Source organism: Ambystoma mexicanum, chromosome 5q (genome assembly GCF_040938575.1).
Source record: "Ambystoma mexicanum isolate Mex_15411 chromosome 5q, UKY_AmexF1_1, whole genome shotgun sequence".
NCBI lineage: Eukaryota > Metazoa > Chordata > Amphibia > Caudata > Ambystomatidae > Ambystoma > Ambystoma mexicanum.
In genome coordinates, this window is record NC_090933.1 from 846,193,406 (window position 1) to 846,221,290 (window position 27,885).

The 27,885-nt window shown below is 43.5% G+C and overlaps 1 protein-coding gene across 2 annotated transcripts in view; it reads left to right on the forward strand.

The window, feature by feature from the left end:
* The first annotated feature begins 1,644 nt into the window (after positions 1-1,644).
* Positions 1,645-27,885, forward strand: part of NECAB1 (N-terminal EF-hand calcium binding protein 1) — a 1,669,886-nt gene continuing 1,643,645 nt past the window's right edge. Inside the window, exon 1 of one of the 2 annotated variants that reach the window (XM_069621337.1) lies at positions 1,645-1,976. In XM_069621337.1, coding sequence (XP_069477438.1) covers positions 1,893-1,976 — 84 coding nt within the window. In that variant the 5' untranslated portion in view covers positions 1,645-1,892. The remainder of the gene's footprint in view (positions 1,977-27,885) is intronic. The other variant, XM_069621338.1, reaches the window with a different exon arrangement.

A 27,885-nucleotide genomic window follows, 5' to 3' on the forward strand; every position in this document is an offset into this window, starting at 1 on the left:
CTTGATCGAAGGAGAAAAGGTGTCAGTAAACCTGGCACTGACGCAGTTCCTAACAGTAATCTTCCAGAACATTTACGAAATTTCCCAAGAAGAACAAGGGTTATAAAATAACTTTGAGAATTAATGAACATGAAAAACAAGTAGCTATCTAGATGGCAGGACTGGGAAAAGATATAGACAACGTCTATTTTCTTGTTTCGCTTAACTGTTTTTCGCTTTCAGTTCATTCCCTTTTAGTGGAAATGTGATTTTAGGCATGTGTTTTTTTTGGTTCTTCTTTTTTTTCTTATGGATTGAATTGCTAGGGCTATAGGTTCTCGATTTGAAAACCATGTAAATTCCTTATATTAAAAAAAATGCTTTTGATACTAGAAACATGTTGCAGTTGTTTTAAATATAAACGGTATCAAGGAACGCTATCACTTATGATCTTGTAATGTTGCAAGGTACATCAAGGGTTTTTTGTGGGACAGGAGGGTTGAACTGTTTATTTGGCCTGTGGTCCATGTACCTGAGACCCAAAAGTGAGTTTTGTATTTAAGCTTTGTTTTGTGGCACAGAGAAAGTGGCATGTGTGATCATTTAGTGCAAATATTCATGGACCCAAATATTTAACAACTTTGTATTCTGTCTGTAAACCGGCCTGGTTCTTGGCTCATTGGTGGCACAGGAAGAGGGATCTATGTGGCTCTATATGAGTCATAGCATTTCACCCGCACTGGCACGATCTCAGTGTCACTTGGCCTTGTAAGAGTGTTGTCTCTGTCTTCCCTCTGTTCCCCCTCCCTTGCCTCGTCGCGCCTTGAAACACTTGTGTATGGGTGCATTATTATAAATGCCATATCATATCATAGACAGGACTAGCTAGAATCAAAATAGCTGATGTGTTGAGTGGCACTTTAATTGGGGGGAGGACTCCCCATGTTAGGGCTGGTCTCTCAATATATTGTTACAATGTTTCACTCTCATAGAAATATGTGACATTCTTCAGGGGAAAGTAATGATAAATGCTGCCTATACAAAATATATTCATAAAGCAACCCACCTGTGAAGCAAAAAGGAAATGTGTGGTGGTGATCAGCAGTATGTGTAATAATCAGATAGCTAGAAAAAAAGTACAAGAATCTACAAATGAGACTCCTACTCACCCCGTTCGAGCAGTTTAGATCAGAAAAAACAAAGGTATAATTGAATTTCTTTGTGAGTACCAACACGTAAACTGGACCTATATGGAAAACTAGTTGACATACTCTTATCCCATCGCCTCAGTTAACCTATAATTTTTCCTTAAAACGTAATGAATAATTAATTGCATTGAAATACACATCGTTGTATGGTGAAGATGTGCCGGGTGGGAAACCGTTTGCCCTTGCTTGGTTTTTCGTGATAATGCATTTTAATTGCTGGTTTTGGCAGCAGACGTTAGGCAGTCCTTGTTGCCAGGCGAACTTGATCAATTACATTGTACTTTACAACTGCAATGAGCAGCCGTGATAAAGCTGGGGTTGTGCGACCAGACCGAGCTGCGTGGAGTGAACGTTGGGGATGAGCCGGAGGAAGCGGGGGTGGGGGAGCAAGTAGCGAACAGTGGAATAATCATGTCGGGGGAGAGGTTCAGCGAAGCTGACAGGCTGCGGCGCTCCCAGCAAACGCGAGCAGCGACGAGCGCAGAGCAAGTCCTCCCCAGAGCAGGAGCAGCGTTCAGCCAAGCGCGCGCAACAGCCGTGTAGCAAGCAGCCGCGAGCCTCTCCTCAGCCAGCAGCGCGCGCGGACTCACGAGCAGAGAGAGAAAGAGACCCGCAGCCTCGGCAGCACGCGAGCAGCGCCCGCCCGCCCGCCGGCCGGCCCCCGTGCACCCTCCGCGGAAGCTGCTCTGCTTCACGCACCGCCTTATGTCTTCCTCCTCCAGGACCAACTCTTCGGAGGAGCTCAGCTCCGCGCTGCACATGACGAAGGGCATGTCCATCTTTCTCGATGTGAGTGAGTACACGAGCGGGGCAAAAGTTGCAACACTCCAGGTGTTGCTCAACACGCCAGCCAAGGTGCATGCTTTTATTGCTACGGGGAGGTCAGTTATTGTTGCACGGGCTTGATACATTGTTTTTTGGTGCAGTATTTTTTTTTACATAACTGTTGCATTTGCAAAAGAAACTAAAAAGTATTTCACAGGAGCAATGAAAAACACCCTTTTGACTAGACTGTCCCCTAGAATGAATTACCACAATGCATATTCGTTGTTTCTCGCGATTATTCCCATACATCTGCATGCACAGTCTGAAAGAGACGAGAACATTCACCGTTGACCTGTACACGGATTATTCTAAAGGGGGGGAGATGGGTGCTTAAGAAATCGTACATTTCTCAGTAGCACAGGGGGCGTTAATACAATTTCTGTGAAAATGGGGGGCCGCAGGTGCACGGAAACTGCAGCCTTCAGCGACGCCCCGCGATATAAAGTGTTCCGCATTTCAAGATCTTCATGCGCAACCCCGACGCAGGGGACTAGTGAGAGTAGAGACTCTGAAGGTACGCTGTGCGGGTGGTCGCAGATGTTCAGCTCGTTGCGGGAGCGGCCCTGCTCTCACACACACACGGCTCATTTCCAAGTCCATCGGATAAGCCTGGCCTCCTGCTCCTCTCGCATTCCGAGGGATCACCGGCGCTTGTTTGCAATCGGAGATTGGCAAGCGGCTGCAAGGGAGGCTGTATGGCCAACAGCGATTAATTGGAAACAGGCCAAATCTTCCAGGATGACATCAAAACAAACAAATACAGGCACGAGTGAGTCTATATGAGGTCTGCTGCAGCCACCTGCACAGCCGCCTAAACATCCATTCATTCATGTTTTAATAATAAGCACCATTTGTGAATATGACATGTAAAATGTAAGTGCTAGGTGCTATGAGTTGTCCCCCCTTTCCTTACCGATGATATCCGCAACGCAGCGGGATCTAAATAGCAGACACCCTTTCTACCAGAAGCTAGTGCCACTGCCCTCAATAAGCTCTGGTTACCACCGCAAACCGTGTCCATACATTCGCAGAGGGCGCAGTGAGCAAGTGGGTTAACATTCCAACCTTTATTATGTTCATTCAACTCCACCCACCTCCAGAAACGGCCCCAGCCATGCCTGACCCACTTATAGCGCCTTCCCTCTCTGGAAACCTTAATACGCTCCACTGAGCAGTTGCTATGCTAAAGACCACTTCTGCAATTGCAACATATCCACTAACATGCTAATAAACAGTTGCCGCATCAGCACCATATTACTATGCTATGTAAATGCTGCTGCATCTGCAACATACACAAAACTAGGCTGAGACACTTGCTGCATCACCAGCGTATCATCTGCCATGGTTTGTAGTGCTGCTGCATCTCCACCATATCCACAATGCTAAGGAGCCACAGCTGCATCAGCATCATATCTCCTACTATGATATGTAACCAACTCTGCATCTGCAGTGGATCCACTAACAGACCACAAACCTCTGCCACATCAGCACTACATTCACCAATGTGCTATACAATTAATACTGCATCAGAACCATATCCACTACTAGTCTAGGTGATAATGGCTGCATCGGCAACATATCTATTACTATGCTATCCAACCACTGCTGCATCAGCAGCATATCCACTACTATGCTATGCAACCACTGCTGCATGTGCAACATACCCACTGCTATAGTATGCAACCACTATTGCTTGTGCAACATATTCACGACTATCCAATGTAGTCACTGCTGCATCAACAACACATTCACGACTATGCTATGCAACCACTGCTGCATGTGCAACACATTCATGACTATGCCATCGAACCACTGCTGCATCAGCAACATATCCACTACTATGCTATTCAACCACTGCTGCATGTGCAACATATCCACTGCTATGCTATGCAACAACTGCTGTTTGTGCAACATATTCACGACTATGCAATTTAGTCACTGCTGCATCAACAACACATTCACGACTATGCTATGCAACTACTGCTGCATGTGCAACATATTCACGACTATGCTATCCAACCACTGCTGCATCAGCAACATATTCACTACTATGCTATGCAACCACTGCTGCATGTGCAACATATTCATAACGGTGTTATCTAACCACTGCTGCATCAGCAGCAAATCCACTACTACGCAACAACTTCTGCATTAGCAATATACTCACCACTATACTATATAACCACTGCTGCATCAGCAGCATATCCACTACTATGCTATCCAACCACTGCTGCATCAGCAGCATATCCACTACTATGCTATGCAACCACTGCTGTAAGTGCAACATACCCACTGCTATAGTATGCAACCACTGTTGCTTGTGCAACATATTCACGACTATCCAATGTAGTCACTGCTGCATCAATAACATATTCACGACTATGCTATGCAACCACTGCTGTGTGTGCAACACATTCATGACTATGCCATCCAACCACTGCTGCATCAGCAACATATCCACTACTATGCTATTCAACCACTGCTGCATGTGCAACATATCCACTGCTATGCTATGCAACCACTGCTGTTTGTGCAACATATTCACGACTATGCAATTTAGTCACTGCTGCATCAACAATATATTCCCGACTATGCTATGCAACCACTGCTGCATGTGCAACATATTCACGACTATGCTATCCAACCACTGCTGCATCAGCAACATATTCACTACTATGCTATGCAACCACTGCTGCATGTGCAACATATTCACAACGATGTTATCTAACCACTGCTGCATCAGCAGCATATCCACTACTACGCAACAACTTCTGCATCAGCAATATACTCACCACTATACTATATAACCAGTGCTGTGTCAGCAACATATCCATTACTATTCCATGTAATGGCAGTTTCATCAGCAACATAGCCACCACTATGCTATGTGTTGTCTGCTCTCAGCAACATGCCTACTGCTATGCCATGTAACCATTGATGCATCAGCAACATATTCACTAATATGCAACTCCTGCTTTGTCAGCAACATGTTTGCAACTATGCTATGCAGTAATTTCTGCATCAGCAATATATCTGCTGCTTTTTAATGTAACTGCAGCACCATCCGCAACATAGCCACCACTATGCTATGTGTCTGATGCTATGTCAGGAACAAATCCGCTGCTATGCCATGCAGCTTCATATCTAGTATTATGCCATCTACCACTGCAGCATCAGGAGCATATCCAGTACTATGCCAAGTTACCACTGTGGCATCAGCAGCATATCAGTATTAACACTGCAGCATCAGCAGCATATCCAGTACTATGCCACGTTACCACTGCAGCATCAGCAGCATATGCAGTAATATGCCACGTTACCACTGCTGCTTCAGTAACATATGCAGTACTATGCCACGTTACCACTGCAGCATCAGCAGCATATGCATTAATATGCCACGTTACCACTGCAGCATCAGCAGCATATGCAGTAATATGCCACGTTACCACTGCTGCTTCAGTAACATATGCAGTACTATGCCACGTTACCACTGCAGCATCAGCAGCATATGCATTAATATGCCACGTTACCACTGCAGCATCAGCAGCATATGCAGTACTATGCCACGTTACCACTGCAGCATCAGCAGCATATGCAGTAATATGCCACGTTACCACTGCTGCTTCAGTAACATATGCATTACTATGCCATGTTACCACTGCTGCATCACCAGCGTATGCAGTAATATGCCACGTTACCACTGCTGCTTCAGTAACATATGCAGTACTATGTCACCTTACCACTGCGGCATCAGCAGCAGATGCAGTAATATGCCATGTTACCAGTACCCTGTCTATTGGCCACGGCTGCGTCAGCATCTTGCTCACAGCTGCAGTGTCAGCGCTTCCCAAGTCAGGAGGCGATTTACATCAGCCGTCGCCATTCCACAGGTGAATTCTAGAACCAAGGGCCCAAGCGCCCATTTGGCCTCTCTCTGGCTACCCCTCCCCTCCTGCTTTAAATGGAGGGGGAGAGGGCCGAGAGGCGAAGCAGAGCAGGGAAGGCCGTGAGGAAAGGCCTCCCATGCTCTTTCCGCTCTTTGCTGCTCGTCTGCCACCTTCCCCAAATCCTTGTCGCATCTCGCAGGTAAGAAGCAGAACTAAAACATACTTCGTTCATACCCATGCCTTCATACTAGATGCTTCAGATTACGCACCCGCATGCTGCAGGCCACTTTCGACTCCCATCCCCTCCCCACGAGCACCCGCAATGCCCGGCTATGCTCACGCACCTTGCCGCCCTCGCCACTTGTGATCACGGCTAGACTCTTCCGCCCAAACCCAAAGCCTACAGCTACCACAAACACGGACAATATAGCGGATAATAAAGTACTCTACCAAACCCACATTTGTGCCACCCCCAAACAAAATGTGTTACCACTTGTATCCACCACCACTGAAAGTGAGCACCCAGTGTAAAATTAGTGGTTCGCAATTCTTCTGCCCCCATTTTGAATGCTACTGTGCCAAATGTGTTACCACTTGTGTCCACGAAAGTGAACACCCGGTGTAAAATCTGTGGTTTGCAATTCTTCTGCCCCCATTTTGAATGCTACTGTGCCAAATGTGTTAGCACTTGTGTCCACCACCGCTGAAAGTGAGCACCCAGTGTAAAATCTGTGGTTTGCAATTCTTCTGCCCCCATTTTGAATGCTACTGTGCCAAATGTGTTACCACTTGTGTCCACCACCATCGAAAATAAGCCCCCAGTGTAAAATCTGTGGTTTGCAATTCTTCTGCCCCCATTTTGAATGCTACTGTGCCAAATGTGTTACCACTTGTGTCCACCACCATCGAAAATGAGCCCTCCTGCGTAAAATCTGTGGTTTGCGACTCCTCCAACTACTGTAGCACAACCATGCACCCCACCCCACCTACGCTACCCACAACCCCCCCCGAGCCACTACCGAACCCCATCTTAAATGCGCCATGATTAACGCTAGGTCCATCAATGCCCACGCTTTAGACATCCATGACCTCCTAACCACCCATGACCTCGATCTGCTCATGATCTCAGAAACGTGGCTACACGAGGCCTCCGGCCCGGCGCTCGCCCTCGCACTACCACCTGGATATTCCATCACTAGACAAGACCGTCTATCCAAAGGTGGAGGTGTAGCAATTATTGCCAAAGACTGCTTCTCTATCAGGAAGGTAGAGAAATCCTTGCACAACAACAGTGACTACCTTCAAGTCAAAATTAACCTATCTCCCCAATGTACCATTGCTGTCCACATTGTCTACCGCCCCCCAGGCCCAACAGGTGACTTCCAAGCCTCTCTCATCCACCTCCTCTCTGACAACCTCAAAAAACAATCAAAAGCCATTCTCCTTGGGGATGTTAACCTATGTCTCCTGGACAGTAAGGACCCAGCAGCCAAATCCCTTGACTCAGCCCTCAAGGATCTGTGCTACAATAACACCATCTTTAGCCCAACCCACACCCAGGGCAGATCTCTTGACTGGATCGGCAACATAACTGTCCACTCATCATCACTGGAAACTCTCCCACCCCATGGTCAGACCACCACATCATCACCTCACCACCTGCTCCACCACCCCCTCGCCCCAACCACTGCCACCCTGCCTCGCCAGCTCACTAAGGAAAGGCTACTGCCCTTCCTCCAAGGCCCAGCCTTCAGACCCCCTTTCTCCACAGACCCAGAAACACTCGCCACAGCCTACGAAGTTGCCATCAAAGCAGCTATTAACTCCATTGCCCCCTTAAACCCTGTAAATCCAAACCCACCAACCATTCCAACTCCTGGTTCACCCCGGACTTCCTCGCACTCCGCATCGTAAAGAAGGCTGCTCTCACTCAGTGGCAAATGTCTCACTCTGACAAAGACAAGATGACCTTTAAATCCTGCTCCACTAGATATAAAAAAGCAATCAACCAATGCTAAGGCCAAATCCTTTGAATCCAGAATCTCTGAAGCCCAATCCAGCACTAAAGAAATCTTTGCCATTTTTAGGGAGCTAGAGACACCCACCCCCACCCCCCAGAAATTCACCAAAGACAAGGCCTGGTGTGATGATATACAAACAGCCATGAAAAATAAATTGAGCCTGCTCTAAAACAAAATACTAGCCACTAAGCAAGCCCTACCCAACATACACACTCCTGTCCCACCACCAGCCCCGGACCCCCCCAACCTTTTTCATTCAAACCCATTTTAGAAAAAGACATCACCAACATAATGAGGAACATCAAACCCTCCTATTGCAAAGGTGATGCATGCCCAGCCTCCATTATCAAAGACTGCTCTGAAGCGTTAGCTCCCTTCCTTACAGCCTTTGTAAATGCCTCCTTTGCTACAGGGAAAGTCCCCGCCTCCCTCAAGGAAGCCTGGGTCCGCCTGCTCTTAAAAAAACCAACTCTCGACCCCACCCCCCAACAACTATAGACCCATCACCACTGTCCCATTCCTCCTCAAAATACTGGACAAAGCAGCCTATCTGCAGGTTCAATACTTCATTGACGAGAACAAACTCCTAGGACTCTGCCAATCTGTCTTCCGCCCCAGACACAGGACTGAAACCGCCCTACTTGACCTGAAAAACCAAATGGACGATGCCAGAGACATAGGCAAACCAGCACTTCTCTTACTTCTTGACCTATCCGCGGCTTTCGACCTTGTGGATCATGACGTCCTATGCCACCACTTCTCCTCTACTGCCAAATTCTCCCCTGAAGCCACAGCATGGATCACCTCCTTCCTACAAGACAGAACCATGCAAGTATTCTCGGACCTAGCATCCGCCTCACCAACTATCATACTCTGCGGTGTGCCCCAAGGCTCCTGCCTCTAACCCACCCTCTACAACATCTTCACACGACCCCTCTTTCTCATCCTCGACGCCATGGGCATTTCATACACAAACTACGCCGACCACACCCAGATCCTCCTCACCCTCACTGGCAACTATGACACTGACTCCATGACCCTCAACAACCTCTACAACACCATCCAAGCCTGGATGGCAGACAATGGACTATGCCTCAACTCCGACAAGACTGAACTCCTCCTGGTAGGCTCACTCGACACGCTGAAAAATCTAGACTCCCAATTCAGTCAATTCACCATAGACTCCATCAAAATACCTGTCTCAGTATCAGTCAAAACCCTTGGAGTCTACTTGGATTCCAACCTATCCATGGATAAACAAGTCAACGCTCTAGCCTCTACAGCTGCATATCATGCCAAACTAATCAACGCAGTCAGGCCCTTTCTCTCCAAAGAGAACTGCACAAACATAGCCAGAGCCATCACTGGATCTAGGCTTGACTATTGTAATGTACTCTTTCTAGGCACCTCCAACAAAAACCTAGAGAGGTTTCAAATCATACAGAATAGTGCTCTCCGGGCAGCCCAAGGCATTGCCAAAAGAGAACACATTTCGGAGGCCAGAAAACTAGCCCACTGGCTCCCAATAAAAGAAAGGATCATCTTCAAGACTCTGACACTGACCCACAAGTGCATTCACCTTACTGCCCCCGACTACCTCTCCCAAAGGATCCACCCCGTCTCCTCTACGAGGCCAACCAGATCACCATATACTACCATGCTCTCTGTGCCATTAGTTAAAAAAGCCAGAGCAGGCGGATCCAGCTTCCCACATCTCGCACCCACTCACTGGAATGCCCTACCTCTCACAATCCGAGGTGAGGCCTACCTCAGCGCCTTCCGCGAAACCATGAAAACCATCTTATTCACATAAGATGCCTCGCTCCAGTTGAATACAAATCATATGTTCCTAATGCATAAATTGTATTGTAATGACTAACTGTACCGATCAAAATATCAGCTCTATGCCTTGTGGAATTCATAATGTACCACTGAATGCCTCTATTCCTGTAACTAAGCTCTTGCAAGTAACAGCGCCTCAATGCCAATGGGCTACTTGCGCGCTAAATAAATATAAATAAATACATAAATAAATGAGGGGCACATCTGTTTAGGGGTGCTCTACATAAGTAAATAAGCATAACCACAGGCCGAACCAAATTTGAAATAATGTAACTCTACACTCTCATGTGTTATCTGATAAAGGACTAAAATAGGAGTGAAGCAGTTTTATACTGGGTCAAAGTTAAAGATGTTGTCAATAAAGGCTTCTAGTCTTTAACTGTGTATAAGAAGATTCGTATCACCTTATTGTGAACGCCAGAAGCATTGCCACTCGTTGCTCGTCCAGCACACCAGTGTACAATGCAAATACTAACTGAATATGTACGTGTAGTAAGAACGTTATATAGGTATTCCAGTCTTTACACTGAAAATGTGAGACAGTTAAAATTAATTTTCACAAATTTAAACGCATAATGTGACTGTTTTTAAATGGACATTTGAACCCAACGCTTTTACTAAAAACTCTAGCACCTGGTAACTAGTTTACATATCCCTTGGTGCAAACTATATCCAAACAGCATAATGCATTCGGGAATTTAGGTTCTTGTCATGCAAACATCAATCTTTATATAAATGTCAAATGCACACACGCTTAAGATGCACAGGCCTTGTACTACGTTAGCCCTGCAGTGGTCTCCAATCAAATAGCAAACGTTCTGAGCTATCGCATTCCTGCACACTGATTTCATGCAATAATGTTACTTGGAACATTTCCAAACAACCGCATACTTTTATATTTAATCTTAATTACAGAGGGGAACTTAATAATAGAAACACTGGCACAGAGAACTGTTTTGGCTTTTGTATTAGGTGGTGTAGCCAGGCAATGCCATCATATTCACAGCTACTCACCATTCAGCTACTTACTCTTGGAACTACAGCTCCAGATAGTTCCATCATTGCCGGTTATTGAAATGTTATGTTCAGTCATGCATATCACTTGTAAGGTATTGCCATCGTATGTCTGGGTACTCACACAATTGCTTGCTATTGCCATCACATGTCTAATATTTTCCGCATATAAGAAGGTACTTGAGCCATTTAGTAAGTTGTGCCTTTGTATGCACAGGTGCTCACACCTTTTGTTAGGTGTTGCAGTCTAATGTCCAGGCAAAACTGTGTATCCTGGTGGCACCAGGTGCCTAATGGTTCAATTGGAAGCAGTAGGCAGTCGTTATTTAGTCAGCCGCACGATACCCTGGGACTCACGAGCTAGGAAGTTATATATACTTGTAGAAAGTGCGTAAGCGTGGAACACAGTTAGCATACTACATTTAGGGAACTTAGATGACCCAATGATTGGCTCAACAGAAGGAGGATCAAATGGCAGCGGCCTAGTTTGTTGAGGGTGGTTGGTCCCTAGGATATCAATATTGGGATTGTGTGGTGGGGGAAATGTGGTTAATGCCATATGTAGCTTCCTTTGGAATTCAGCACAAATGGAAACAAACACGCATTATTCCCAATGCACTGGAGTTCAAAAGGATGAATGCATGGGTCTAGCGAATCACAGCACTTTAATGTTATGGCGGCATATGGTGACAAACAGTGGCTAGTTGTAACACTTTATTGAGAAGCCACCCTCAACACAGGGAGTTCCTTTCCTCCCCCCTCAAGGTGTTACACAACAAACTGTTTAATGGATTATTTTCTTTAGCTCTACTTCAGACGCATATCATGCCCCTTGGATCCCTCCCCATGAGCTAACATTGAGCCAGGAACCAGGCCGGTGTACAGGAAATATATTGGTATTTATTTAAATGAAAAGTAATAGAAATGTGCACGAAAATGTCAAACACCACTTTATCCGTGGCACAACAAAATCAACTTCTCTCAGCATAAATAAATCACATAAGTGACTTAAAAAGGACACAATCACAATTCTTCACTTTCTACAAATTTCACTTCGAGAAATAATGAAACTGATCAATAACCAAAACAATAATCATGTAGGGTTGTGAGATTTTGATTTTCCTGCAGGCTTAAAAGGGCAACAGTAGGATTTTAAGACTGGTACAAATACCTATGGCAATTGTCATTTGATCCACACTTTTTGTTTGAAATAAACACAGGGTGATTTAGCGATTTGTTTTTCAGATCTCCGCCCCCTACTTTGGTCTGTGTTGGGGAAGTCCAACCAAAAAACTGGAATGATTTGGGGAATTTTGGATTTCAGACCCCCCTCAACTGAAAGGCCTGTTTTGGGGAAACTGGATAAAAAGGTTGGACTGATTTAAGAACAAAGACACCCCTCTTCCTTATAGAAGTCAGGAACAGCAGGACAAAAAGGATTGACCAATTAAATGATAGGCTGTAGTTTTCAGCGCACACTGTGAAGTGAGCTTTGTTACTTTCGAATTTTAACAAAATTCACCCATAATTTTCTGCCAAATGGGGAATTAATTAAATGAATATGTGTAGTTAAATAGGCTAAGGATCTACACAGTTTTGCCCCCGCCCAATATAAAAGGAAAGGATTTAAGGCAAGCAGACTCCCACACCTTTTGGTTTCCCAGGGCTCAGTTCTACTTACGTAGAAAGCCTAAGTTTAAAGTTCGGGAAAGCCAGCTGCATCTCAGGACACTCCAGAAAGATAGGGAAGGGATCTGGTCACTCCACTCTCAAAGATGGCCTCCCGCTCTCTACCATAGGACCCAGTTAGCTTTGAGGCCTTCCTAGAAAGAGACAACTCCACCCAGATGCACTCTCAGCAATCTCCTTTGGTGTTTCCTTACAGCTGTGAGATGGTAACTTTCAGCAACCCTCCTGATGGTAAATTTTATCAGCACTGTCTGTGTGTCCCCTCCTCCTAGTGCAGTCCCCCTTATATAGCAGCGATGACACCACCAATTTTACAATCTTGGGGAAGTACTCTACATTAATTCCCATAACTAGGATTGTACAGTTACCCTTCTCTATCCTCCCAAACCAAGCCACTCATTCAGGATTGGTTTAGGGGTCTGGACAAACATATGGCAATTCCCATTTATAATTGTCCTTTGTTCTCATTTCACATTTTTGGCAAAAAACAGTTATGTGTCACAACTTCATAATTTGACTAGCAACTGCCATAATATACTTATTTTATGATTCAGCTAATCAAGGGAATTAGGTAAGCTGACCAGCAGGTCTGTACCCAGTGACACAAGTGTGTGGAACTTTTCTGCCATTTCCATAAAAAACATAACAGCTATGAATATGTAAGTTATTACCCATATCCTTAATTTTATTCTCCACCCGTTTACCAACTTTGGAAATTTTCAGATCAGCCAGAAACCTAGTTTAACTGGCTATTACAGTTCCCTGAGTTGCAGGTGGAGGCATTGTATATCACTCCAATCGCCTGAAAATGACATTAAAAAATGTATATAAATGAAATCAATATGACTTATGGTTGCTGAGAAAAAAAGCCTAAATGATAATAGTCCTTTTAAATGAATTGTGAATCTTCATGATGGACACATGGCCATTATCCTGCCTTCAGGGCATTTGTTTCCACTGGGTCAGCCTGTACCCAGAGTTTGTTTTTTATCAGTCTCTTTGTGTTGGAAGCTTGCTCTTTGAAGTTGTTGCCCCCCATTTTCACACATAATGGTCATGCTCCAGCCAAGGGGAATTTGTCCAGCAATCACTGCCTTCAGAGCCAGCCAGTCTGAGGAACACTTGTTTTCAACACCTTTAGCAGGGCACTTTATTGCAGTTGGTAATTAGATGGGAGATGTAACATCCAGACTGGCAGTGGGAAATTTCCTTCTGAAGTTTGCCCATAGCCAGAAAAAGGGTTTGCCTTGGGCTGACATGTTCCCATGAAAACGAACTGGCTTTTCAAATGTCACTGGTATTTTGTATGGGAAACATAATTTACATTGCTTTTTGTCACTCACATATCATGTCTTTTCCCTGAAATGTTTCTGTTAGCAGTGATGCAGTTTGATATTTAAACTGCTTTTACTTGCACACACATATGCAAGTAATTTTTGTGTCACTGATTAAAAATCCTGTTTTCCATGTGAAAGGGATCTTTGATTCCTACTTTTTTTTGTGAATTTGAATGCTGCTTTTCCTTTGGTAGTGACCGGTAGGCCCAGTTTCCACAAGGCTCTTCAATTTTACTTGAACAAAACCCACACAGGCCAAGCCGTTTTTGGTTCAGTGTTTAAAATCCTGCTGTTCATGTGAAAGGCACTTCTGTTTCGGGCCTTTGAATGCACTGCACATAGTGTGCATTGTCCTTAGCTATCGTCCTTTGCTGCAACACCTGTTCTACACAACTAATCTCCTGTACAAATAGTGGGGGAGGGATAGCCTTTGGTTGCTGGTGATGGCACAAGAATGCTGAAGAGTGCACTGATCCACGGGGAAGTAAATCCAAGAGGGTGTGGTGGACAAGAAGAATACCTCCTTTCCTTTCTTAAGGGTGGACCCTGAGTGTCCGTGGGAAATGTGGCAGGTGAAACTGAGGCTCTTCCTGGCAGTTTTTATTCTACATGTGGCAAAGGTCCAGGTGATGGCTATGACACAGGCATGCCTGAGTGAATGCAGAGCAACAGGTTAGGCTGGCTGATGAAGTCTTGGATAAGCCTGGAGTTCCGTGCTCCTCACATGGCTAGGAGCTGTGAATTACTTGTGCAGTGGCTACCCTAATTCCTTGATCGTGGCATTGGCCCCTAAGTAAGTGCCAGAGAGGAGGCAGAAGACACTGACCCTTTCCAGTGACCTGGTGGTGGTAACGACACATGCATGTCGGAGTAGGCCCTGAGCTTCAGGGTAGCCTTGGAGATCTAGTGCTAGATGTAGCCTCCTGCTCTCGGTAAGGTGGCCTTGAGCATCCGCCAGCAGGTGAAGCTGACCCTCTTCTGGCCAGTTTTCCTTATCCAGTGGGTCCAGCCCCTGGTGGTGATGGTGGCTCTAGTCGGGTACCTCTTCTGAAATCACTCTGCCAGGTAATTTCGAGGTGCATCACATTTTGATGAAGCAGTGCATCTTGGAACTGCAGTGAGAATACTCCCTTTATGTCAACTATGTACTCTGATCCTCAAAAAACAAGTGCTCCACAGCCTATTTAAAATATGTGCACCCTCTCTCACACGTAAATTCTTCGAGAATTTGTTCATTTTTTCTGAAGCCTTTCCGGGAAGGGGGAGGGCAGAGGGGGGGAAAGTGGGGCTAAAACGACAGGCAGTAGCCAAAAGTAAAAATAAAAAAAAATAAAAAATTGTTTGTGTTATGTGGGTTGCAGTCAGTCGCTCCTTGCGTATCTCGCAAACTGAGGCTTATGATGAATGATATGTATGATATGGCATTTGTAACGCGCCTATACACAAGTGTTTGAAGGCGCAATGAGGCGGGGGGGAAACAAGGGGAGACAGACAACGATCCTACTAGGCCAGGTGTCATTCAGATCACGCAAGTGCAAGGGTAAAGGGGAAGGGAAAGTGCAAGGGGGAAGTGGAAAGGGGAGAGTGCAGTACATGGCTAATACGGATAAATAACAAAGGCCAGCTAGTGGCAAGTGCGAGATAAGTGCAGACAAGTGCTTGGAAGGGGGGCTGTAGGGATACAGACACAGTCCCGCAGTGCAGGGGGTAGCCAGGGAGGCAGTGTAGGGGAGAGTGGCTGTGCCAAGGACCGGGAACGGTGAGTGGCCCAGTTGCAGATTCAGTGCAGTTTCAGAAGTTTAGCAGGGGAGAGGGGGAGAGAAAGCGGAGGCAAAGAGGAAGGTTTTGAGGTGCTTCTGGAACCGGCGATGGTTCTCCTCAAGTTTCAGGGAGGCAGGAAGGCTGTTCCAGAGGGAGGCCCCTGCAGCGGAGAGAGATCTGCCCCCAACTAGTTGTTTGGAGAAGCGGCTGACCCTGAGGGAGTTGGAGGCGGATGAGCGAAGAGCTCGAGAAGGAAGATATTTAGGAAGAGAGAGTTGAAGGTATTTTGGCCCAAGGCCCCAGAAGGCCTTGTGGACAATGCAGAAGGTTTTGAGCTTGATCCTCGCAGTCACTGGGAGCCAGTGTAGTGATTTCAGTCCTGGAGAGATACGGTCCCTGGGCTTGAGGCCAAGGACAAGTCTTGCAGTTCTGTTCTGGATGAGTTGCAAAGGGCGGAGAGTAGAGGCAGGCAGATTTAGATAGAGGCTGTTACAGTAGTCCAGCTTCGAGAGAACCAGGGCTCTAGAGACAGTGAGCTTCTGGGGGAAGGAGAGGAAAGGAAGGATACCTCGGAAGAGGTGAAGCTGGTAGTGTGACTTCTTAGAGACGTCGGATATGTGAGGAGAGAAGGAGAGTCGAAGATGACCCCAAGGTTTTTTGCCTTGCAGGTAGGAGCAGGAAGAGGGCCCAGAGAGGCTTGCCAGAGAGCTGCAGGGAAGGAGGGAGTGGGTGTGCCGATGAGTAGAATCTCAGTCTTACTGGCATTAAGGCAGAGGTCGTTGGCGGAACACCATTCCTGGATAACAGAAAGACAGTCAGCGATGAGGGAAGGAGAAGAGGAGGCCGAGGGTAGCCTGAAAAGGAGCTGGGTATCACCCGCATAGCACTGAAAGTTGGGGCAGAGAGCGGCGATGCGGTGGGCAAGGAGTGCCAGATACTGGTTAAACAGCCAAGGAGAGAGGTTAGATCCCTGGGGGACACCACAGGTAGGGAAAAAGATGTCAGAGAGGAAAGACCCCAGTTGGACCTGGGAGGGTTGATTGGAGAGGAAAGAGGACAGCCATGCCAGAGCCTGACCAGTGATACCCAGGGTATCACGGAGACGGTTGAGCAGGATGGTATGGTTGACGGTGTCAAAGGCAGAAGAGAGATTAAGCAAAATGAGAACACATGGAGTGTTAGAGTCAAGATTCGAGAGCAGGTCCTCACGGATGTTCAGGAGAGCAGTTTCCGTGCTTCTGGCAGCTCTGAAGCCAGACTGATGGTCATGAAGACTACCAACAGATTCAGCATGGAGATTAAGAAAGAAATGTGATCAGACTCAGGAACAATCCTAACTCTAAAACATATATGACATTGAAATAAACAGAGGTCTCCCGGGAGAATGGGGACTCTCGCTGCTGCACCAGAAGCGCGAGCAATGATGTGAACCCTTTGATTTGCTGCTATGCGTACTTCCACTGGGACTGTGCGATTCCCCGTCTAATTGAGGGACCGGGCCCAACTACAAACAATCGATTCCTTTGGCTGATGCTGTCATAGCTGACAGAAAAATCATTAAGATCATCATTCCAAAATCAGCTCACCTATTGCCTACTGATGAATTTGAAATCTATTTGAGGGGTGTTAGTGGTACTTGCTTGGAGAATCATGAGCCATTGCCCAACGCTACCTTCTTCCCCCTCCGATTGAAATTCCCAAGGCAATACATGTCCAAAACGACCCCTACCTTCCACTAACATGCTGCGCAATACATACTTTGGAGTTTCACTCAGCACCTGGACGCTTCTTTGCAGGCATGACAAAGGTGCTAAGGGCGAGTATGTTCGTCCATTTCACAGCGGGATGCGTTACAACCCTGCACTTCAGAAGCAGCTGTTTCAGCCGCTGCTGCTTGTCTTTCATGTAGCAGGGAAGTATTGGGCATGTGTCCCCTTTAATGTTTGATATGTCCCCGAACATCCAAAGGCATGTCTAGAGGGCCCCAATGAAAACTATTGGTGCAACATGTACAATGGCCATGGTGAAGGCCGTGGACAATGGAAATGGCTGAAGGCAATGGCTAGTGGGCCCCAACGAAACCTAATGGTGCAACATGTAAAGTGGTGGCAGTACCTGACTGATTTGCATATGGCTGGACCCCTTTAGCAATAGCGTAGAAAAGCTAAAAAAAACTGTGTTGTGGAAGGTTGCCCAGAGCAATGCCAGTGGTTCAGATTTATTTGAAACCTTCCACCCATCACTTCTTTGGTTATAGCTATATGCACAATGGCCACGGATGAAGGCCATGGCTAGTGTGCCCCAAAGAAACTATAGCATGACAAAACCCTTGAAATTCATTGAAAAAAAACATTGGAGAAAGATAAGCTGATCAGATTTAACGTGAAAAAATACATAGCAACAAAACCTTAAGGTGATCAGATTTAATACAATAAAACCCCTGAAAATCAGCAATCACATTTTGAGCCAGTCCACCTTAATTATGCACACCCTGCTGTGCAGCATATGACCACAATGATGACATCACAGATGACATCACGGATGACATCACTAATGACATCATAAATGACATCGCTGATGACAACAATAATTACACCAGGCATGTCATCACTGATGTCACTGGTTTGCTTAATGACATTTTGAAATATGACTATTTTCATGACACTATTAAACAGGTTTGTAACTTTATTTATTATTATTTTATTTAATTCTTATTTTATTTAGTACCACATATACGTATTATATTATGTTTGAAAAACCTGAAATAGATTTACCACAATCAGGTACTTTCCCTGCAACGAAGTATTGCAATTGTTTTCTAATACATGAAATTCAAACCATTTGTATAACGTTATATATTTTAATCATATCATACTTCTGTATCAATGCATTGTTCCATGTCATGTTGTTATTATTGGTAAGTGTACTCAAATAAAATATGTATCAAAAGAGGTCAACAAAAATATTCTAACTTATTTAATCAGTAATGTTATATTTAATGTAATTATTGATCTCGTTGCTGATGTCATGTAAGATGTAATTAGTGATGTCACCAGTGCTATCATCAGTGAGTTCATCATTATGGTCATACGCTGTGAAACAGTGGGCACACAGTTAAGGTGGACTTGCTCGAAATGTGATTGCTGTATTTCTGGGGTATTGTTAAATATGATCACCTTAACTATCTCTTAACCAAGGTTTTTTTCACTGAATATATTCAGAGAAAAAACTTTAGTTGCAGGGACGTTAAGGTGAGCAATACATTGTAACAAAACCTTTCAAGTTCACAGCAAAAACTAGTTGCAGGGTTGTTAAGGTGAAAATGTAACGCAGCAAAACCCCTGACCGAAATGATGACATCACAGATTACATCACTGGTGGCATCACTAATTACATCATATATGACATCACTGAATACGTCACTGTTGGTATCAGACATAACATCATATATGACTTGACTAATAAAATCTTTGATAATATAAATACACATTTGAAATTGTAAGACTATTGTAAGACTATTTTGTTCAACATATAATACACATACAGATGTTCAAGGTACATTATTTTCCTTTGTAATTATAAGGTGCACATTTAATTCAGCTGTAATTTCTTTAAATTGATGTATAGTCTACAGTTTGAGATACGTACAAACTGATTATACTAAAAGATAGTATAGTATTTAAAGAATCTTCTCCTTTTGCAGGTTATCTGTTTTACTGTTTTAGTTTAATTAATTTAGAGAAGAAATAACTAAAAGTAATATAAATATAATTGCATGTTTACAAGTATATATATATATATATATATATATATATATATATATATATTTATATTTATATATATATATATATATATATATCCCCCAAACAAGTACCTCAGTACACGGTCCTGTGCAAAAATACTCTTATTTAGCCATTTTTAAATATATTAAAAAGGCATTCACCAGCATGGACTTATTGCAACATAATAGTCTGCTCAAAACCTTTACATCTTGCCACGTGTCCTGTCTCTATTACTGTTACTTCGTCAGGCAATCATTGTTTGTATTCACAAGAAGCCATTATTTATTTCCATTAGCTCACGCTACGGTGCACATTTAGATACGGTCACATGGCCTTGCTCCATAGTCTTAGCTTAATTCTCTACTGCCATTGCAGCCATTTTGTAGTGGTGTAGTACCTTATTAGATGCCATCCATACTTATGCTTGGCCCAAATTTCATTAATGATTTCTTCATAATTATCTAAAATCAACCATCGCTTAGAGCTATTCACTGTTCTAACCGGCTTGTAAAATCATTGTTGAGATGGAGCTTCATTATCACCTTCATTCCGAGATCTGTTCGAAAAGCTGCATGTCTCTTTTCATTTTGTACTGCTTTTTGGTTTGTTCTTGTTAAAAACAATAAAAAGAATTGTTGAAAAAAAAATCCGCTTTGTCGAACTGGTGTTACACCAAATTCATGATTTCTACTACACTAATATATTATTATTATATACACATATTAGTGGCTGTTGCCCAAGAGGACATAACTAAAACACCAATTGACATTAAGCATGCACCTAAAATTCAGTCCCAGTGGACTTAATATTCTGTGAATGTATCCCACCAAAGTGGGCTATTACAATTAATCAAACAAAGAATCAGTGCTTTATTCTGGAATCAAAACTATATACAAATGTGTGAACTATTTCCCTTATTTCTCTTAGTTGTTGCAAAAAATTTTAGACATTAAATCAATCAGCTTTAAACAACACAATGAAGTTATTTTGACTTTGTTATAATTTTGTCTCGAAAATAACATATTCTTGTTAAAAGATCAGCTGTATCGTCTGAAATGTGGGACAGCCATGAGCTCATGCATAGCTCCGACATACGCCAACTTATATATGGGTGGGTGGGAACAACAGCAAGCATGGGCAGAAATATGTGATGCTATTTGGGACACGTAGTAAGGTGTTACCATTTTATAGATTATGTTTTCATCATTTGGAGAGGTACAGAACAAGAATTGTTGGAATATGTGCATGAACCTAACAACAATTATATGAATTTAAAGTTGACATGTATGAGTAGTGCAAGTGAATTGGTATTCCAAGATGTGATATCACCAGTGATGTCATCTTTGATGTCATCTTTGTGGTCATAGGCTGCACAACAGGGGGATTCATTACATTAAGTTCTCACCTTAACGTCCCTGCAACTAAAGTTTTGACCTTGAATTTCAAAGGTGTTGTTACAATGTATTGCTCATCTTAACCTCCCTGCAACTAAAGGTTGTTCCTTGAATTTCAAAGGTTTTGCTATTCCATACATTTTTGCCGCAATGGCCAGTGGCCACAGCCTACGGCAGTGCTCACTGTTTATTTTAGAACACTCCAGACCATTTGGCCTTTGGCCATGCCCACTGTCCACTTTAAAACACTATCAGACCAGTAGCCATGGCCTTAGGCCATGGCTGGTGGGCACAGTCTTTGGCTGTGCCACTGTCCATTTTAGAACACTACCAAGCCTCTAACCATGGCCAATGGGCACGTCCACTCTATATTTTAAAACACTTGCAACCCATCGCCCAAAGACATCCATCAATCACTAGGGGATTTGACCTGTTTTGACAGTGGTATTGTAATGTATTAAAGATTGCACGCTTTGAGAACTCATAATGTTTTTAGGCAATGCGCAGTGAGATTAAACTATTTGCCATGGATCACACACTTTGGTTAAGCAGCATGCTACAAGCCCCATGTTTTATGGCCGGTCTCTTGGTGAGTATTGTGAAACATCGCAAGACCCCAAACTAACCCCATTTAAGCAGCACAGTAAAGGGAAAGAAATAATTGGCTGCATGAATAACATATGTCCAGGTACTTTTACCTACACAAGACTCGAAAAGATAGGACTTGGTCCTTTATCAACAGTTATCCATTCATCTGAATGCCATCAATTAGTTCAAAAAGTACAAATTTTAATAGAAATTACAAAATTGTCTAAAATTCATGATTAAACCCTCTAAAAAGATACATATGTATCGTATTAACAAAGACAAACATCAATCACAATCAATTCTAAAAAATCTTAGAGATACTGATGTTACTGATCTCTAATTAAATCCCTGTTGTGTAGTTCTTCTAGATCAGAGTTACGATTATGATTCATCGTTATCTTTTCTATTCTTCTATTCTAATTCTATTCCATTATTAGAATTAGAACATCCCTTCACTGGAATATTCAATTCACTCAGACAGTTTAATTAATTAGACTGACAAAAAAATTCTCGACATGTTTCAGTCCTCTATGTGGGTCTTGGGACTTTCTTCAGGAGTGGTCAATGTGAGGGGTTACAAGTGGGCTTTGGCCAAGTTAGGAATCCTCTGGCCTTCTCTTACAGATGATAGTAACTGGTCTTCTTAGTGTGCGGGCTTTCTTGATTAGCAGGCAAAAATTTGTCCACATAGGTTGGGCGTTATTTTCTTACGAGGAAGGATCTTCCTACAGAATCATAAGGTTTAGTCCAAAAAGCTCTCTTTGTGGTTTTCCTTGCCGCAGGGTTTTGCGGATGTGCTAATAGTTTTCTAGCTTCTGTCTTGCGGCTTCTACAGGTGGTTTCTCTTAATTGACACTAACCACAACAAGTGTGAGCTCCTATGAAGTAGGATCGTGCAGAAGGAGCCAATTGCAGCTCCTACAATACACCAGCTCACAGGGATACCATTTCACCCCTCAGCGGCACCATTGGGTATATCAAGAGATCAAGTAAGAAAAACCACCTGTAGAAGCCGCAAGACAGAAGCTAGAAAACTATTAGCACATCCGCAAAACCCTGTGGCAAGGAAAACCATGAAGAGAGCTTTTTGGACTAAACCTAATTATTCTGTAGGAAGATCCTTCCTCGTAAGAAAATAACGCCCAACCTATGTGGATAAATTTTCGCCTGCTAATCAAGAAAGCCCGCACACTAAGAAGACCAGTTACTATCATCTCTACGAGAAGGTCAGAGGATTCCTAACTTGGCCAAAGCCCACTTGTAACCCCTCACATTGACCACTCCTGAAGAAAGTCACAAGACCCACATAGAGGACTGAAACATGTCGAGAATTTTTTTGTCAGTCTAATTAATTAAACTGTCTGAGTGAATTGAATATTCCAGTGAAGGGATGTTCTAATTCTAATAATGAATAGAATTAGAATAGAAGAATAGAAAAGATAACGATGAATCATAACCGTAACTCTGGTCTAGAAGAACTACACAACAGGGATTTAATTAGAGATTAGTAACATCAGTATCTCTAAGATTTTTTAGAATTGATTGTGCATGATGTTTGTCTTTGTTAATACGATACATATGTATCTTTTTAGAGGGTTTAATCATGTATTTTAGACAATTTTGTAATTTCTATTAAAATTTGTACTTTTTGAACTAATTGATGGCATTCAGATGAATGGATAACTGTTGATAAAGGACCAAGTCCTATCTTTTCGAGTCTTGTGTAGTTTTAAGTCCCAAAAACAAGATAGGACTCCACACTTGTGGAATTTGGGCTCTCTCCATTGTATTCCCCAGGTAATTTTACCACCATAACGAAAATCAAAAGTTGACACCCAGGAATATATGCACAATAAGTCAACATATATCTTAAAGTGAAATATACAAAAGTAGTTCAATTGACCTTGCCCTTAGGCGAAAGTGCGCACAACAAAAGTGCATTGGAATTTTAAAAAAGTAATGAACCACAGAAAATATCCTGAGAGAGGAAATGTTCAAATAAACATGCTGGCAAAGTATAAAAGGCGCTCAACTTTTACAACGATACATTTGTCATGTTATGTTATGTTATTTTTTCTTATACCGCGCCAAAGCCCGTAGGCATCCATGCGCCGCGAGACAGAAGTTGGCGGCAACCAGTAAGGGACGTGTACTAATAGAAGAGGTGAGTCTTCAAAAGTTTCCGAAACACGAGCAAGTCCCCGGTTTTACGCAAGGTAGCTGGCAAGGCCTTGGCGCCTTGGATATGAAACGCTGTGCTAAACCCGCGGGCTTGTTTCATGCGGTGGTGGGCTAATAGAAGATCTTCAGCTGATCTGAGTCCTCTTGTAGGTTGATAGATATTTATATCATCTTTCAGGTAGTTAGGTGCAGACCCATAAATACATTTATGGCAAATGGTAAGTAGCTTAAACTGAATGCGGGCCTCTACAGGGAGCCAGTGTAGTTTTATTCTGGCAGCAGTGATCGGTTCATCTGAAAGATGATGCGGATGGCTTTGTTTTGTACTTTCTGAAGTTCATGGAGATCAGTTTAACTTGCCCCACATAAAACTGCGTTACAGTAATCAACACGTGGTAAAATGACAGCTCTCACGAGTTTAGTGCGGTTTTCGATAGAGACAAGTGGGGCAACCTGTCTGAGCACTTTAAGATGGTAATTGGAGCTCCTTGAGATAGCTGTAACGTGAGCATCACAATCTAAGCTGCTCTCCATGTAAGTACCTAGCGTTTTAACTTTCTGCACAACTTTTATGTCACTGCCATCAATCCTAAACCCTGAGTACGCCTGGTCCAGTTTATTTAATGCCTGGGTGGGTCCAAAGAGCATAAACTCAGTTTTTGATGCACTTAGGCAGAGCCAATTGGTAGACATCCACTTTTTTATTAGTTGATACACCATGTCCACCAAATGTTGGTCAGAATCATGATTACCAGTGATGTCAAGGACCAATTGAAAATTATCGGCACAGTTGCAGAAGGAGATTTGAAAAAGTTCTAAATCATAACAGAGGGGGAGGATATAGATATTAAACAATAGAGGGGAGAGACATGATCCCTGTGGGACTCCACAAGTCAGTATTTGTGGTTCAGAGGCACAGTCCACCCAGTATACCTGAGATTGTCGACCCTCTAAAAAAGATCTCAACCAGGCTATGGCATTTGCAGAGAGGCCCCCGACCGACTGCATTCTGTCAAGAAGGATGTTGTGATCAAGCAGATCAAAAGCTGCTGATAAGTCCAGCAGCATCAGCAGCACCAACCTGCTTTCTTCCAGTTTAGAAAGCATAAAGGTCTGTAGATCTGAAGGGCACCCTCAGTGCCATGATAACTTCTAAAACCAGACTGCTTTGTGTGAAGTATATCAGCTGTTTGTACATGGTCCTGCAGTTGGATGGTTGCTATCTTATCTATGAGTTTGAGTAAAAACAAAGTATTCGTGATTGGCCTGAGGTTTGCAGCATCAGAAGGATCTAATCCAACTTTTTTTAATAGTGGTGAAACCGCAACATTTTTCAGCGGCTGGGGAATTTCGCCCAACCGAAAAGAGGCATTTGCAAATCTACATAGAAAAGGCGCAAACTGCTCTTTGTGCTCCAAAATAATTTTGGTTTGGAGAAGTTCACCAGGGCAACTGGTAGGATGCATAGATTTCAGTATATTTATCATTTCCTCTACAGTGGTTTCCTTAAAAATAAAGCCAGAGGCGGAATCTCTTTTAGTGGCAGTGTTAGACATGAGGTCTTGTTTCGTATCGGTCCATTTTGTGTCAGATGATAACGTCTTGTTAGGTAACGATACAGACCTGACTGTAAGGAGTGAAGAGGTCAGGGTTTCCTGTTTAATTTTATCCTGGGCTTTGCGTAATTTGTCCGCAAATGCTTTCTGTACTCGATCGCAGTCCTCAACAGTGGGTTTAATGGAGGAGCCACAGGCGGTAGGTTTTTCCCAAGATCTAAAGAGGCGGAAGAGTTCCTTGGACTGGTCCCCTGCGGAACGAATTTGATTATTATAGTGAGTTTTTTTAGCCTCAAGAATTGCTAGTTTATACTGCTTTTCCTTACGCTTCCAATCCAGTAGATTGGTCATAGAACTATCTTTACGCCAGGTGTTTTCAGCCTGCCTTTTACTAGTTCTCAGATCAACCAAGGAAGGGGAGAACCAACTATGATGATTTGGTAAGTCTCTGACCAATTTATCTTTCAAAGGGGCGAATTTGTCGAGCATGTCAGTGGTTAGTTTATTGTAATTATCTATCAATGACTCAGAGTCGTCAGTGTCCTTAGTTAACGTCATTAGAGAAGACAGATAATCAGCCAAAACGGGTGTAGTTATGTTCTTCAAATTTCGAACTCTAACTGAGTGTGTAGGAGCATGCACTCTACGTGCAAGGGCACGAAGCCGCAAGACACAAATGATAAAAAAGTGGTCGGACCAGATACAAGGTGTGGTCAGGATATTATCGACAGGTATATTACAACTGCCGACCCAATCTAGAGTATGGCCCTTGTTGTGCGTTGGGTCAACATTATGGATTATGATCTGATGGGTTGCCAACATTTTCTCTAATGATAGGGCTCTCTTATCTCTCTTGTCACCTTTCCAACGGTTGAAATCCCCCAAGATGACCAAACCAGTATTGGAAGTCAACATAGGAGAAACAAGGTTGACTAAATCCTCGTTAAATCTATCAGAATCCTCCGGGGGTCTGTAAAGAAGAACCAAGTTCAAGGTAAAATTAGGGTTTGCAGTCATCTTGACATGTATCATGTCAGTCCCACAGCATTCAATTTGAGCTTCATAAAATCCTAATGATTTCTTACATATAATAGCCACTCCTCCTCCCACTGCCCCTTCTCTATGTTTCCCGAAGAAGACATAGTCTGGGGGGGTCACCTGCTCAATAGTAGGTCCATGGGAGTCGGTAAGCCATGTCTCAGTGAGGCACTTGATATCTAATTGGTGTTCTAGTATGTAATCATGTATATCCAAGAAATGTTTGGCTACGGAGCGAGTGTTAAGTAAGGATACCTTCAGTACAGACTCAAGCTCCTGATTAAGGGGAGGGTGTGGGGTATGTTTATCAGTATTTTCTTTCTGTGTAGGACACAGGTCCTTACCTGGGGGTGCCATCTGTGTACAAGCACCAGGAAGTAAGATCTGTGCCACGTCAGCGTGTCCCAGCACGGACCCGCACAGACCTGCTAGTTCCGTTTGCGCCGGCACGTTCGCGCCTGAGGACGGAATAAAGCTGCCAAAGAACTACAGTGCTGATTGGTAGTGTAGTTCTTTGGTGGCGCTTGCACGTATATGCCGAGGAAGCTCGGTGGAATCACACGGGCAGCGTGTTAACAGCAACGTCGTGAATTTACAAAATAAAATATTTCGACAACTTCAACTATTGCAAGTTAAATATCCCAATACTTATTAAAAGATGCTAAAATCAATTAAAAGAAGTCTTTCAAAGCTACTAGTGGAATTTCGTTCGTATGCACAAGGCAGTTTAACACAGTTTCTTAGTAAAATAAACTAAAAGCAGGCACACCTACGGTCTGTCTCTAAAGATGGGAACGCGAGGTCTGGCCTTTATAGCCGCACAGACCCGCTAGTTCCGTTCGCGCCGGCTCGTTCGCGCCTGAGGACGGAATAAAGCTGCCAAAGAACTATAGTGCTGATGGGTAGTGTAGTTCTTTGGTGGCGCTTGCACGTATATGCCGAGGAAGCTCGGTGGAATCACACGGGCAGCGTGTTAACAGCAACGTTGTGAATTCACAAAATAAAATATTTCAACAACTTCAACTATTGCACGTTAAATATCCCAATACTTATTAAAAGATGCTAAAATCAATTCAAAGAAGTCCTTCAAAGCTACTAGTGGAATTTCAATCGTATGCACAAGGCAGTTTAACACAGTTTCTTAGTAAAATAAACTAAAAGCAGGCACACCTACGGTCTGTCTGTCATGAAAAATTCCCTGTAAAACAAAATCCCAATACGAAACAAGTGCTTGTGGTCTCGTGGCTAAGCGTCTGCACTGGGAACATGACAACCTGAGTAAAATCCTAAAAACTTGAGCAAGCTTGCCAACCTCTAAAAACACAAGAGGTTGTGTCCACCCTCTGAAAAAAAGTTACGCTGTCCAGGCACATGTGTCCTTTACTTGTACCCTGAAAAGCAGCCACAATCAGGGGTGAATAACTGTACCAGTGTCCAGGATTCCAAAAACTTCTGCCTCATTGTGGGCAAATACTCATGACTTCCCCTCCTCACTCCCATGGCTGGCTTTCAACAATACTCTACTTTATAAAGATAACTTGAAAGTGTCACTCATATGTATGAATCCTTATAGAACTATGTTAGGCAAAAAGTGTATAATTGTGGCATTATCCTCCCCCATCTTGACTTGGAAACTACAAATATTACAATGCAATTCAGAAAAATGCAAAAAAAATGGTCTCTAAGTGCAATACTTTCAAGTACTGACAGTAGCATGGTTTAAAAATAATCATGCGGATGCCTTGTGTTTTCTTAGTGTGCTATGAGATATTTAAAACGAAGA